Below are 12631 nucleotides of genomic sequence, written 5' to 3'. Positions count from 1 at the left end.
TAGTGGTGGAGGTGTAAGAGGCTGGGGTGTGAAAGGGAAAAGATCCCTCCCCAGCAGTCCCTAAACGCTATGCCTCCCCCCTCCATCGTGTCACTCAGTAATTGTTCCAGCCCTGCTGTGCATAATTCTGGCATGTAGTTTGCCTACATCAGCTTTAGTGCAACTTTAAGGACAGGAATCAAAGCAGCAGAAAGCCGTCAGGTCAGGAAGCATTGCTTTGGTTGCTTGTCCCAAAGATACCGTCATAAATCACCCTGGAGATGCCACCGTCCGGTCTCTCCTCTCTCCAGTCCCTATTGGTTAAATGTCTCTGTCCATTCATAGTCCATCATGCCATTTATGTAATCAAAATGTATGACACAGAGCTTTCACTAACCCAGCGATACTGCCCAAGGATTTAACCATCAGCCCCCCATGTCTAACCAGTGTTTGAAACAGAACCATTTTCAACAGCTCTCGTCTCTGGATGCAGCTTACTTGTTTTTCTTCCTCTCTGGCGGTGGTTGATGGGTAGCTCCGAAGTGATCCCAAAGGCCATCTGACTCGTGCTCTGAATTATTCGCCAAAGTGCCACGTGGGGCTTTTTGTGCACACAGCACTTGTAGAGCAGTCATTTAATCATCAGTATGTAAAACTGTGTACGGTCTAGAGCAGGGGCGGGCAAACGTTTTGGCCCGAGGGCCACATCGGGGTTCCGAAACTGTATGGAGGGCTGGTAGGGAAGGCTGTGCCTCCCCAAACAGCCTGGCCCCTGCCTCCTCCCGCTTCCCGCCCCCTGACTGTCCCCCTCAGAACCTCTGACCCATCCAACCCCTGCCCTCCTTGTCCCCTGACTACCCCCTCCCGGGACCCCCCACCCCATCCAACCCCCCCTGCTCCATCCCCTGACTGCCCCGACCCTATCCACACCCCTCCCCTGACAAGCCCCGGGACTCCCACGTCTATCCACCCCCACCAGAATCTCCACCCCATCCAACCGCCCTCTTCTCCCTGTCCTTTGACTGCCCCCCTGGGCTCCTTGCCCCTTATCCAACCCCCCGCTCCCTGCCCCCTTACCATGCTGCTCAGAGCACCAAGACTGGCAGCTGCGCTGCCCGGCTGGAGCCAGCCATGCTGCCACCCAATCTAGAGCGCCAGGGCAGGCCGGCGGCTCTCGCAGCCGCACTGCCCGGCAGGAGCTCGCAGCCCCACCGCCCAGAGCACTGGTGGCATGGCGAGCTGAGGCTGTGGGGAGGGGCCAGGGGCTCGCCTTCCCAGCCGGGAGCTCCAGGGCTGGGCAGTTTGCCCATCTCGGGTCTAGAGAGTGCAGATCGGGAACTTAAAACACAAGAACAAGGAGAGATTTGATGACTTCAAAAGGTGGGGAATTCAGAACTGATAAAAAGTGGGTTTTTTATACAGTGTGTAACCGGACTGTGGAAGTCATTGTTGAGACCAAGAACGTAGCAAGATTCAGAAAGGGATTGGATGCTTATGTGGAGATCAATAATATCATTGTTACAGTTAAAGCTAACAACCGTTTTGGAAGGAAATTACACTTCATGCTTCAGAGCCTGACCCAATCTCCCACTATTAGAGATCAGAACAAGACCAAATGTGAGGGGACGTTTATCCCACTTTTGCTATTGCTGGTTCCTGACAGCTTCATTTGAAGTATCTGGTGCCGATTGCTGTCAGAGACCGGACAGTGGACTAGAGGGACCTGGGGTCTGATCCAGTCAGGCAGTGTATTAGCACTAGTGTATGGAGTAGAACTATCCAGAGCTGTAGTCATGCTTTTGTGTGTGTGTCCTGCAGTGCTTAGGGGCATGTTGTGAAGGCATTTCGCCTAAAATCTCTGTTACACTGTAAGCCTGCAGCTGTAACATTTCCTTAGCATTTCCCCCCTTCCACTACATGCCTGCCCTGACCGAGCACTTGTCTCTGGGCTCTCAGGAACGCCGGGACAGTGAGGGTTCAAACAAGCAGCCACCGCCTTTTTTTTTCTTTTTTTTCTTCAAGTGACTGTTGCAAGTGTTTCAGTGGAGTCCGGTGAACACCCCAGGCACCATTACTGAACGTGTCCAACCTCAGAGAAACCCCTTAGAGTGAAATGGCTGGAAATGATCAGCCAGGTCCCGAGAGCCACTCCGGTCCCTCCACTCAGTGTACACCCCCACCCAATCGTAACTGTGCCCCTAAAATAACAGCTTGACCTTTTGCAAAGGTGAGACTCTCCCATTCCCAGAGCAGGGAGCACGGCTCCATGCCATGCAGTCCCTCACCTCCAGTCTGTGTGCCTCTCATCCACTGCCCACTTCACCATCCCTGCCACCTCCACATGTCCCCCTCTGTCCTGCCCACTCACCCCCAATCCAGGCCTTGAGTCAGGAGCAGGTCAGATTTTATTTCTAAACACCAGGTTAAAACGATTGGACCTTTCTGGGTGGAGATGTGAAAATAGCTCGGGACAATGCCGCACGGGCTGTAGGCACAGGAATGGGATGTAGGTGACACGGGATAAGAGAGAAAATACTGCTTGGTCACTTTAAGGCGCACGCAGTCCTGTCCAGGGCATTTTCACTACCCTGGCCTACTGAGAATCAGGACCTGGGCTGTCTTCAGCCTGGCCCAACCTCCCCTCCCCCAGCAAGCAACATAAAGCTTAAGCTGTGTCAGTTGGGAAAGTCCATAGTCCTTCCCTTACCCAGTCTCTTCCTTCTGGCTCCCTGATCACTTCCTCATCTTTCCCTGCTCCACTCCCCTCCCCTCCATCAGCATCCCTCTGTTTCCTCTAGAGGCCTGCCTTAGCCATCCCTGGTCCAGACAGCACTGGAGCATAGGCTTATTCTCTCCGACTCCAGGGAAGGGACTGTGTCCTGTGTTCGTACAGCTCCCAGCACGACGGGCCCTGATCCTGAGTGGGGCTTTTGGGGGCCACCACAACCTAAAGCATAATTTGGGGTCGGGAACGATTTGGGGTCGGGAAGGAATTTTCCTCCAGGGTAGATTGGCAGTGGCCCTGGAGGTTTTTCGCCTTCCTCCGAAGCATGGGGCAGGGGTCGCTTGCTGGTGGATTATCTGCTACTTGAAGTCTTTAAATCATGATTTGGAGCATTCAACAGCAGAGTCAAGGGAGAGAATTAGTTCAGGAGTGGGTGGATCGGCTTATGTGGCCTGCATCTTGCAGGAGGTCAGACTAGATGATCATAATGGTCCCTTCTGATCTTGAATTCTATGATTCTATAATCATGATGCTTAAAGTTAAGAACGTATCTAACGGCTGTCCTGAAATGATGACGCTTTCCTGATTCAGGGTCTTAATATGCCCCTGGCCAAAGTCCTGTCCCTGTGTGTCATGCAGGGTATCACAAGCGGTCTTTATTACATTGTAGGCTTCTGTTGGACTCTGTCCACCTGTAGGTTTCCTTTACCGGGGATAGTTTTGTCAGCGAAGCCTTCTGTACACCCAGAAGCAGTAGCTGTCATAGCAGTGAGCCTCAGACATAGAAGAGCATGCAGGGCTTCCTGTACATCTGAAAAACCAATATTGTAAAAATGTCCATTGTGCTACCAAAGGGGGGAAGTGACTGTCCCCAGCATTAGTCTCCCTTAAATGGTTTAAAGTCCCCGAGAGCCATCTTGTAGTCAGTGTGGGCTGGAGGAGAAACAGCCTTCTCTGCTGAGTTCAGAGCCCATTCACTGTGATTTATGGCTGCAGGGAGCAGGCTCCCCAAAGCAAGAGGCGACTCCGGCATTCACTTCTGTATCTTCCTGTTAACCTGTGTGATTACTAGCAAAGGTGATGTTAGCCTCATTTATCAAATACAAACCCAAAGAGAGGGACAGGTGAATTCATTCAGCACAGGAAGGAAAGTGGTTTTCTGCTGCTTGGAGGCTTTGCTGTGACCAGGCAGAGCAAATTCCACTTGCTCTTCAAATGAGAAGTATTGGGTGATTGTTTATTGTTTTAACTGGTCGAGCTGAGCTTTTGCTTGTTGATAATGTGACTTTCCCTTGGCATTGTTAACTTCAAAGCAGGGTGTGGGTGAAGAGGTACCAGTCTCCATCCATATCAGATCTGGGGTTGATCACCGGGCAGATTCTTGTAGAGTAAATTGCCAGGAAATCAGTGTAAATCATCCTAAATTGTAGGGTAATAAGATTCTTTCCCCCTCGCTGCCCCCGCCCCCATCAGTCCAGCCCTAAATATCTGTGCTCTGAACATACACAACACTTGCTGGTACCCTCTGAAGCTGGATTGCTTGGTAAGCTTCATAGTCATATCCTGCTTTAGCCAGCAGTTCCAGCTTTTACAGCTGTCAGTCTTGCCCTCTCTTGCAGGGCTGGTGGTCCTCCAGCACCCTTACAGAAATGTACAGCACCTCAGACAGGCTTGAATATACCCAGTTTAGATTGTGCTGCTTAAATCATCTGTTTGTGGTGCCACTACGTCCATTTTGCACCTTCACGTGTTAAAGCCTCGCCTCCTCCCCGTTGTGCCACATAGTTTGCGGCTGTTACTGGTAGGCATTCATGGCTATTATCCAGAAATCACTAACCCACCACTCTCAGCCACGGATGCTCCCAAGTGCACCTTTCCCACCAGCTCACATGGGAGCAGTATGTCTCCTGTGATGGTTCACCTTAGCATGAGTCAGGGTAAAAAGGATGAGGGCAGTTAATGTGGTTTACTGTAACTCAGGCTTGTCAGTGCTCCCAAATATCTGTCATTAATATTCATCCGCAGGAGCGTGCCTACGTAGAGGGAGCATGCCCAGGCATTGTCGGTACACAGTAGGTATTTCTAACATGCCCAGTACTCTGGTTTTGAGCACATGGATTTTATATCTCGTTAGAGCTCTATGTGCGTAAAGCTCATGTAGCTTTTCAGGAAAACAGGCGAACAAATCCAGGCTGCTTCAGCCCTTGAAAATCCACCAGTTTGGCAAGGCAAGCGGAGCATTCCTTTACCTGCTGACATCTCCGGTGGCAGCTGTAGGTCAGCGTGTTGGTTGCGTTGTAAGGAAGCGCCCGTTGGTCCTTTGCTGCAGCTGACGGGCTAGTCAGTGGAAAAGTTACTGCAGCTGTGGAAACCCCTAGGGGGACGTGCACATGGGCACGATATTCTCGGGACAATGGAGCGGTTGCTTTGCTTGTATCCTTTATGTGGGAGGAGCTGTTCTGTTGAAAGCACCTTAGTGCATTGTTGGTTATTTACCAGATAATAAGCAGTCTAATGGCTGTGAATGGTGCATGGGATTTTGCAGCCGGCCCCTTTATTTTACTCTCATTTACCTTTTGTTTTTCTGAGTGGGAGTGAGACGCGCAGGGCTCCACCAGAGGAGCCTTGCTCATTTTTCACGTGAGCCATTGTCCCATATTGGTCTGAGGTAACGTGAAATCTCCTTGGGGGCCTTACCCAGCGGTGGAAGACTGGGCTAGTCTGCAGGCAGCTCTCTATGAGAAGACTCAGCTAGGAAATCTCCCAGCACTCAAGTGCAGCCCCCCTCTGGAAAGTACCCAAAATAATCTTGTCTTGCGCTGTAGATGAATCTATACAACGTAAACTCATAAATTTGCCCCCTCCCTTAATATGGAGGAAGATCTGCACAATTTCTCCCCCCCCCCCCCAGTTATAAATTGCACAAACTGGGTTTTATAATAAACAAAACCAGGCCTTGATGCGTTAATCTTAGGAACATAATTTTCATGATAGATGCATAACTTTCATGATAGATATTAACTACAAACGGCAGATTTTAAGTGATTATAAGGGGTAGCAGATAGAACAAAGCAGATTACTAAGCAAATAAAACAAAACACGCATGCTAAGCTTAAGATCTTAGCGACTGGTTTCAAGAAGTAATTTCTCACCCTAAATGTTGCTTTTGGGCAAGATGCAGAAATTCCTGAAGGTTAGTTACCCTGCTTGCAGCTTAAATCTTCAGACACTGTATTCACAGACCAGCTCCCTTTTCCAGCCTGGGCTCCGCTCGCCCTCCCCCCACCTCCCTCCACTCCTGTGTCTTTGTTTCTGAGATCTTTCCAGCTGTCATCCTGGGTGGGGATTCAGTGAAGAGAGAACCAAGATCAACTTACTCCCCAGCCTTAAACAGAATTTACATAAGGCGGGAAGCTTTTGTTTCCCATTCTTTACACCTTCCCCCCCCCCCCCCCCCCCGAAAATCCCTAGAAGCCCAAGATGGTGTTTAGTACCAGGTGACATGACCACCTGACCTTGTAGTGTCAAAGCAATGTATGAGCTTCTCAGGAAGGAGAGAGATTAGTATCTTCAAAGTCTTATGGTTTCTTCCTAATGGCCCATCAAGGCTGATGCCTGTTGTCTGGTGGGTGTTTCCCAAGTACACACACAGTTGTAATTGTTACATAGTCAATATTCCTACCTTTAGATACAAAAATGATGCATGCATACAAACTGGATAATCACATGACCCATCTTGCACAAAACAAATCTTAGTTATGCCATATTCATATCATAACAATCTTTCTATGAAGATTATGGAGTGTAAGATCAGTGTTTGTAGTGAAAACAGGTATAAGCAAAGCACAGAGATTCAGGTGATACCAAGTAGACGTATTGGAAACAAATGGCTACATATGAAATAAAATCATAACATGCGTTCTATAACCTAGACTTAGTTAACTAGCTACTCTTGTGTCTTATAGAATAATGCTCACCCTAAGTCCTTGCAGCCTTTTACAGCCAGGCTTGCCATGGATCCTTCTTCCACGAGACATACACACAGACAGTTTACCTCCTAGGTGAAGGACCCAGTGTGTTCCTTTGCGTCCCAAGATATGCAAGTCCCATCCTTGGTCTTCATTTGTAAACAGGGCACCTCTTTTTGACTGGCACCTGGCTCAGTATGCAAATAGGCCTCCAATGGGAGGCAGATAATACACATATGACCAGATGGGGAGATCAGTGTCTGGCATCTCCTGCTGGAAAGGAACCTGTCTGAGATATGTCACCTCCTGGTGACGGGCCTTGATTCCATGATCTTAAGAACATAATTTTCATGATTGATACATAACTTCTGAAATCATATCCATACATACATTTTGCAATGATTATAATGGGCTACTGGCTCTCGGTAGAGACCTTTCGTGCCACTCTTTGGTGAACTATTATGTATATATCTGATCCAGGGGAACATGTAAAACCCTCTTTGTCCTCTATTAGTTGGCATCAATTGGTCTCTGGGTTATAGCAGATTCTTTTCCCTGGTCATAAGCTATACTCCCTCTAGCCTAGATCACATGACAGGCATGACATGGGGCTGTCCAAAGCAGAGATTAGGACAATTTTGGTATTTTGCTGTCCTGATAAGAGGAGACTCATAGAAATATAGGGCTGGAAGGGACCTCCAGAGGTCCATTCCCGGCGTTGAGGCAGGATCAAGTAGACCTAGAGGGAGATCAGTTTCATTTGCAGTGGTACCCTGTGTACAGTCTGAAAAGCAAAGTTGCTGTTAGAGTATCAGTGGCAGAGAAAGCGAGGGAGGTATTGACAGAAGGGCAGGTAAAGGTGCGGGATGAAGGTTCAGCCGTGGCCCCTTTGAGGAGAGGCATCCAGAACAAAGCCAGCTTGGCCAAGAGTGGATCTGAAATTGCTGGTGTGTTATGGGGCTGTGTGGAGAAGCAGGCCCTGCCTCTTCCTGATGATTTAGGGAGAACAGTAAGTGTGAATGAATGGGTTTGCGAATGAAGGTTAGCGAGAGGCTAGGACTCGGGCACAGGCATGCTGCTGTTACAACAGCTTTTCCCCTTGAGGAACTTGAAAAGAATCAGCATTTTTCTCCCTAATAGAGCTTCAAAACTCTGTTGTGAGCAATTTGGAAATTCACGTTGAGTTTCGGGTTCATTAGCTGCCAGCTCCAAAGCATGTACATATTCAAAGCTGTCTAATATGGAGGCCCCGCACCAGTGCCTTGAATTAATGTTATTGTTATTTGCGTGGACGTAGTGGGGTGCAAACAAGGTTAATTGAAATGAGAATGTGGCTTCCTCTTGATAATGGTTCAGGCTTGACAGCTAGGAGGACTTTATTTTTGTATAAGAGCCGGCTTTATTATCCCTTTTTATTAGAGCTAATTTGGGTTCTATATCAAAAACTACATTAAAGGAATCATTTACGGTCACACCACCACCAACAAAAAAGCTAGCCCTAGAGCCTTGTCCTTTATGTTAACGGCTGCAGTTAAAAGACAATTAAAAATAAACTCTTCCCTTTTGTTTTCTTTCCTTTCTGCTTCCCCCACCCCCCTCTGTGTGTCTCACTCAAGTGAGCCCATTTAGTGAAAACCCTAAGCCGTCCTTCAGGGAAATGGACTTTTCCATAGAACATCAGCTGCAGTTATTGCAGAACTGTAAATGTTGGGTTGGGGCTCTTTGAACCTGCAGGAATAAGATGATACCCGTAACTGAGGGATTGATATGCTGCCATGCAGTAAGTACATTTTGCATTTAGGTGAGCAGTGTGTGTCTGCGGGGCGGGGATCAGGATGAAGAGCAAAGCACGGAGAGAGGAGAACAAATGGACCATAACAGCAGTTTCGGAAACTGCACATTGCCATCTGCGACTAGGGGATCGGCACAGATCCAAAGGGCTACATTCTCTTATGGGGAAAGCACAGATTTGTAACTGGCTAGTCAGTTTTGGAAGTTGTATGCCATAGCCGGTGACTGAAAAATCTGAAATATCACATCAGGCTGGTCATTTGTTTTTAATTATAACAGCTGGCTGAAGGTAGAGTTTGTGTTTTGAGGCATGACCATAAGGATCCTTGATTTCTCACTGTTTCACTTTGCTTGTTGTTGTATTGCAAAACGACTGTAAATAATGACTTCTGGAATGTGCATTCTGTCGAGAGCTGCCTGCAGATCTGAGGCACCAGTTGTCTGACACACTTGTATGTCATTGCAGAATGAGAGAGAGCCCCAGCGAAAGAATCAGACCAGTCCTTTTACTTTCACTGTTCCCCATGGCATTCTGCTCCCTGGTCGCCTTTTAAAGCAAAGAAACATACACTGTAGTGTGTATCCTCTTCCTTTTCTAGCCAAGACAGAGACTTCCAGTGGCCTAGGTCACCACAGGTCACACACCTAGGGAAAACCGGTCTGAAATTTGGGTTTGAAGCGAGACAGTTGCTGGTGAAAGAAAAAATTAAAATGTGTTAGAAGAGTGATGCTCAACCTTCTCCATCCCGGGACCCCTTGATGGCGCCCTCTCCCTTCTAGCCAAGCGCCTCACTCCTGATTAGCAACAGGAAAGATCAAGGTGAAACGCCTGTTTCAACCCCTTGGGGGTCATGACCCTTGGGTTGAGCACCTCTGTTTTAGGACCAAGCTGTCTGAGGTTCCTGAAGTTCCATCTCCGGGGAATGCGGACTCAGTGTTCCCTGAAAATGAAATTTAAGCCCCGGGCAGTGAGACTTCTGCTTAAAACCGTTGAAAGTGAAAGAATCTAGAGAGCAGCAACCTGCTTCTCTCCAATTCAAGGTTACTCAGGAGCTTTGGCCGCTTTATGGTGGTGAAGGAAGCGCAATCTGACACGGCGCCTGTGCCAGTAAGGCCCTGCCAGTGACGTTTATGAGTTATTAGCGACTCCCCCATCTCTTCGCTGTGTTGTAAAGGGGCACTTTTCACCACGATTGCAATTTCATTAATTCCACCCCATTCTGAGCTAGCCTGAAGGATGCTCAAGCAGTCTGTTTGCCCCCTGCATGTATACACCGGGACCACGTAATGTCAGAGAGCTCTGTTGCAAGAGACCAATAAAAGATCTAAAAATACCCCCGGGATCAGTGGCTGGCAAAAGGCATATCTTAATTTTATGCATGTCATGGTTTTATTTCAGTTCTGGGTGTTGGAACGGCTCCTAATCTACGCGGGAGGGGTAACAGTTTGATCATCTTCTACCCTTGCAGATGCCAGTGTGCTCATACTTCCTGAAAGGAATCTGCAACAACAGCGACTGCCCCTACAGCCACGTCTACGTGTCCAGGAAAGCTGAAGTGTGCCAGGATTTCCTCAAAGGCTACTGCCCCTTGGGCGAAAAGGTAAATAGGTGACTGGCTCTCAGTGCGTCTTTCTCGGTTTCAGTTGACTGCAGTGATTGATTCGCGGTGCTGAGTCCCGGCAGGAGGGGAGGTAGGGGTGTTGGTAACCCACAAGCTGTTTTTCATGCTGGTTATGACACCGAGGGGAGTAGTAGAGCTGAAAGCTGTGGAACACCTGGACATGATGAACAGCAGTCCTGTGCTTTTCAAAAGGTTTATGGGCAAAAGGGCTGTTTCGTAACACACAGAGAAAAGAAGCAAGGGGGCTGCAGTATGGTGCCATCAGCGTATTCTCCTATCAGATCCCCTGGGTGGAATTCTTCAGGGGTTCTGCAAAACTTCCAGCACTTAGTGCTGTTTGTTGTTGGTTGTACAGTATTACCATTGCACCTAAAGGCCCAGCTGAGATTGGCGCCGCACTGTGCAAGGTGCTGTATGTATAGTAAGAGACAGTCCCTGCCCTGAAGAGCTGACAATCTAAGTAGATAACACAGACAAGGAGTGGGGGAAAGGGAGGTTTTATTCCTTCCCTGTTACAGAGAGGGAACGTAGGCATAGAGGTTCTATGTGACTCGCCAAGGGCACACACAGGAGGTCTGTGGCAGAGGTGAAACCTGAAGCCCTGTCTCTTTGAGGCCACCCTTCCTCACTGAAAACTCAGTATTGTGAAACATCATAGGACTTGGGAAATTTAACTTATATTTCTAGCCATCTGTCTGCCAGTTTTGTCCTGGTGGCTATAACCTTCCTGTCTGGATGCCTCCCATGTTAATCAGATTGACATAGTGAGGTCCCTAGTGGGCTTCATAGATATCTAGAGTGGATGTGCAAAGCTGTCCCCAAGCTCCTGACACTTCAGCTGATGACCCTATGCATAGAAAAAGCAGCAGGATAAAGGAACATGGTCATCCTGGAGAGAGACATGGAGAAGTCTCAGAAACTTCCGTCTAAAAAGGAGTGATTTGGGCTTCATGCAATAGAAATAAAAGTTGAGCTTGGTCTGACATCTTTCCACTCTGAGACCTTCCACGGTCTCTCTCTGCGGCTTAAGAAGTGTGCTACCCAGAGGTCCAAAGTCTGCTTCATTTCTCAGTTACTTAGAACCTGCATCGTGTCTCTTCCCCACATGCCGCCTTTGGCAAGGCTGTGAAGATTCGCTTGGTAAAGCCAGAGCTTAGCAGAAATGCCTGGCTTTGGGGATGGAAGGTGAGCCCCTCCTCCACCTCCCAAAACCTGCTCAAAGGGCTGGACTGGAGACGGTGCGAGTCACTGAGATGCCCCGTCTGGTCTTCAGGGAAACCTGTGCTCGCAGGCAGTGCACAGGAGAGCTCTGTTCTTCCGATTCTGTGCCTGAATAGCTCCTCTTCACCCAAATTGTGCTGTTGGTTAGAATAGTCACCAGGAACTTTGTCTGCTTTAAGCTTTATAGAGCTTTCTTTTCTGGGCGGCCGTTACGTGGCTTGGTTGAACTAAGTGAAAAAGGCAGCTGGTATTTCTCCTTCCCCACTGTGCCAAGACACATGGCTTTACATACTGCTGCGTAGTTCTGTTCATTCTACTGCTGCTTTGGCTAAAAGCTGCAGTGATTTTCAACGGGGTCTTTGCAATTACATGGCTCAGTTACACAAATAACTTTTTAAAAGGCATCTTACCTTGGCCTCCACTTTGTGCTAGCAAATAACCGAGTCCAATTTCGCAGGTGCTTGTGAAGCGCCATCAGTGACACTGCATTTACTGTGTTAATTGCAGGCACAGATGTGGACACGAATACTTTTAACTTATGTTATTTGCAAATGAATTTGCACCTGCAAATTGTACCAGCAGCTATTTACAGATGCAAAAATAGAAAGGAATTTAAGTCAGGTTTCTAGTATGAGAGTGACAGTGTAAAACTAACTAATTATTGTTAACAAAGTAATAATTATAAAATCATTCACAAATGCACGTGATCTTCAGTCTTACCTAAAGGTCTGAACACTCTGAACTTTGATACATTTTGATTAATGGAAATAGAAATTAAAAATCAATCAGAGGAAGCTGTAGAAAATAAAATGGTTGTGATGGAAGTGTCACAATTAAATGTATGAATTTTAAACAGGGTGATCAAAGCTTTCTGAATAAGCTGTGATCAAACCAATGAGCTCAATACTCAATCCTCTAGAAGTCTAAAGTCTCCTGCCAGATAATGGCTGTTATAGTCTAGGGGATCCCAACCATTTCCCTGGGCTAATCCATGCTGCAATAGAGAGCATCTCTCATGGGCTCCAACTCCTCCCATCCAACATCTCACAGTCCAGTGCCCCCTTCCCGTCGTCATCACATAATTTCTAGGAGACCGCCTCGCCTCTGATCCCACAACATTCGTAAGGCAATTGCGGGAAATTAATATCAGGGAAGTATTGACTATGTCTTTAGATGGTCTTAAAGTGATATAGCAATTGAAAATAAGGAGAGCCAGTACCACGTGACCAGCTAGAACTCTGAATAACTCGTGGTCCATGGACCCTGGCTTGGGAAGTACAGAAACAGACCAACGTTCTCTCACATTCTGCAACTATAAGGTATTA

At 47.8% G+C, this 12631-nt stretch overlaps 1 protein-coding gene across 2 annotated transcripts in view; it reads left to right on the top strand.

The window, feature by feature from the left end:
* ZC3H3 (zinc finger CCCH-type containing 3) overlaps positions 1–12631 on the top strand; it is a 331469-nt gene that overhangs the window by 233013 nt on the left and 85825 nt on the right. For both annotated transcript variants that reach the window (XM_039522683.1, XM_039522684.1), the window contains one exon: positions 9933–10064. In XM_039522683.1, the coding sequence (XP_039378617.1) occupies positions 9933–10064 (132 nt within the window). The remainder of the gene's footprint in view (positions 1–9932; positions 10065–12631) is intronic.

This window comes from Mauremys reevesii, linkage group 2, assembly GCF_016161935.1.
Source record: "Mauremys reevesii isolate NIE-2019 linkage group 2, ASM1616193v1, whole genome shotgun sequence".
NCBI classification, from domain to species: domain Eukaryota; kingdom Metazoa; phylum Chordata; order Testudines; family Geoemydidae; genus Mauremys; species Mauremys reevesii.
Note: the sequence above shows the minus strand (reverse complement) of the source record. Positions and strands in the feature narration are given on the sequence as shown.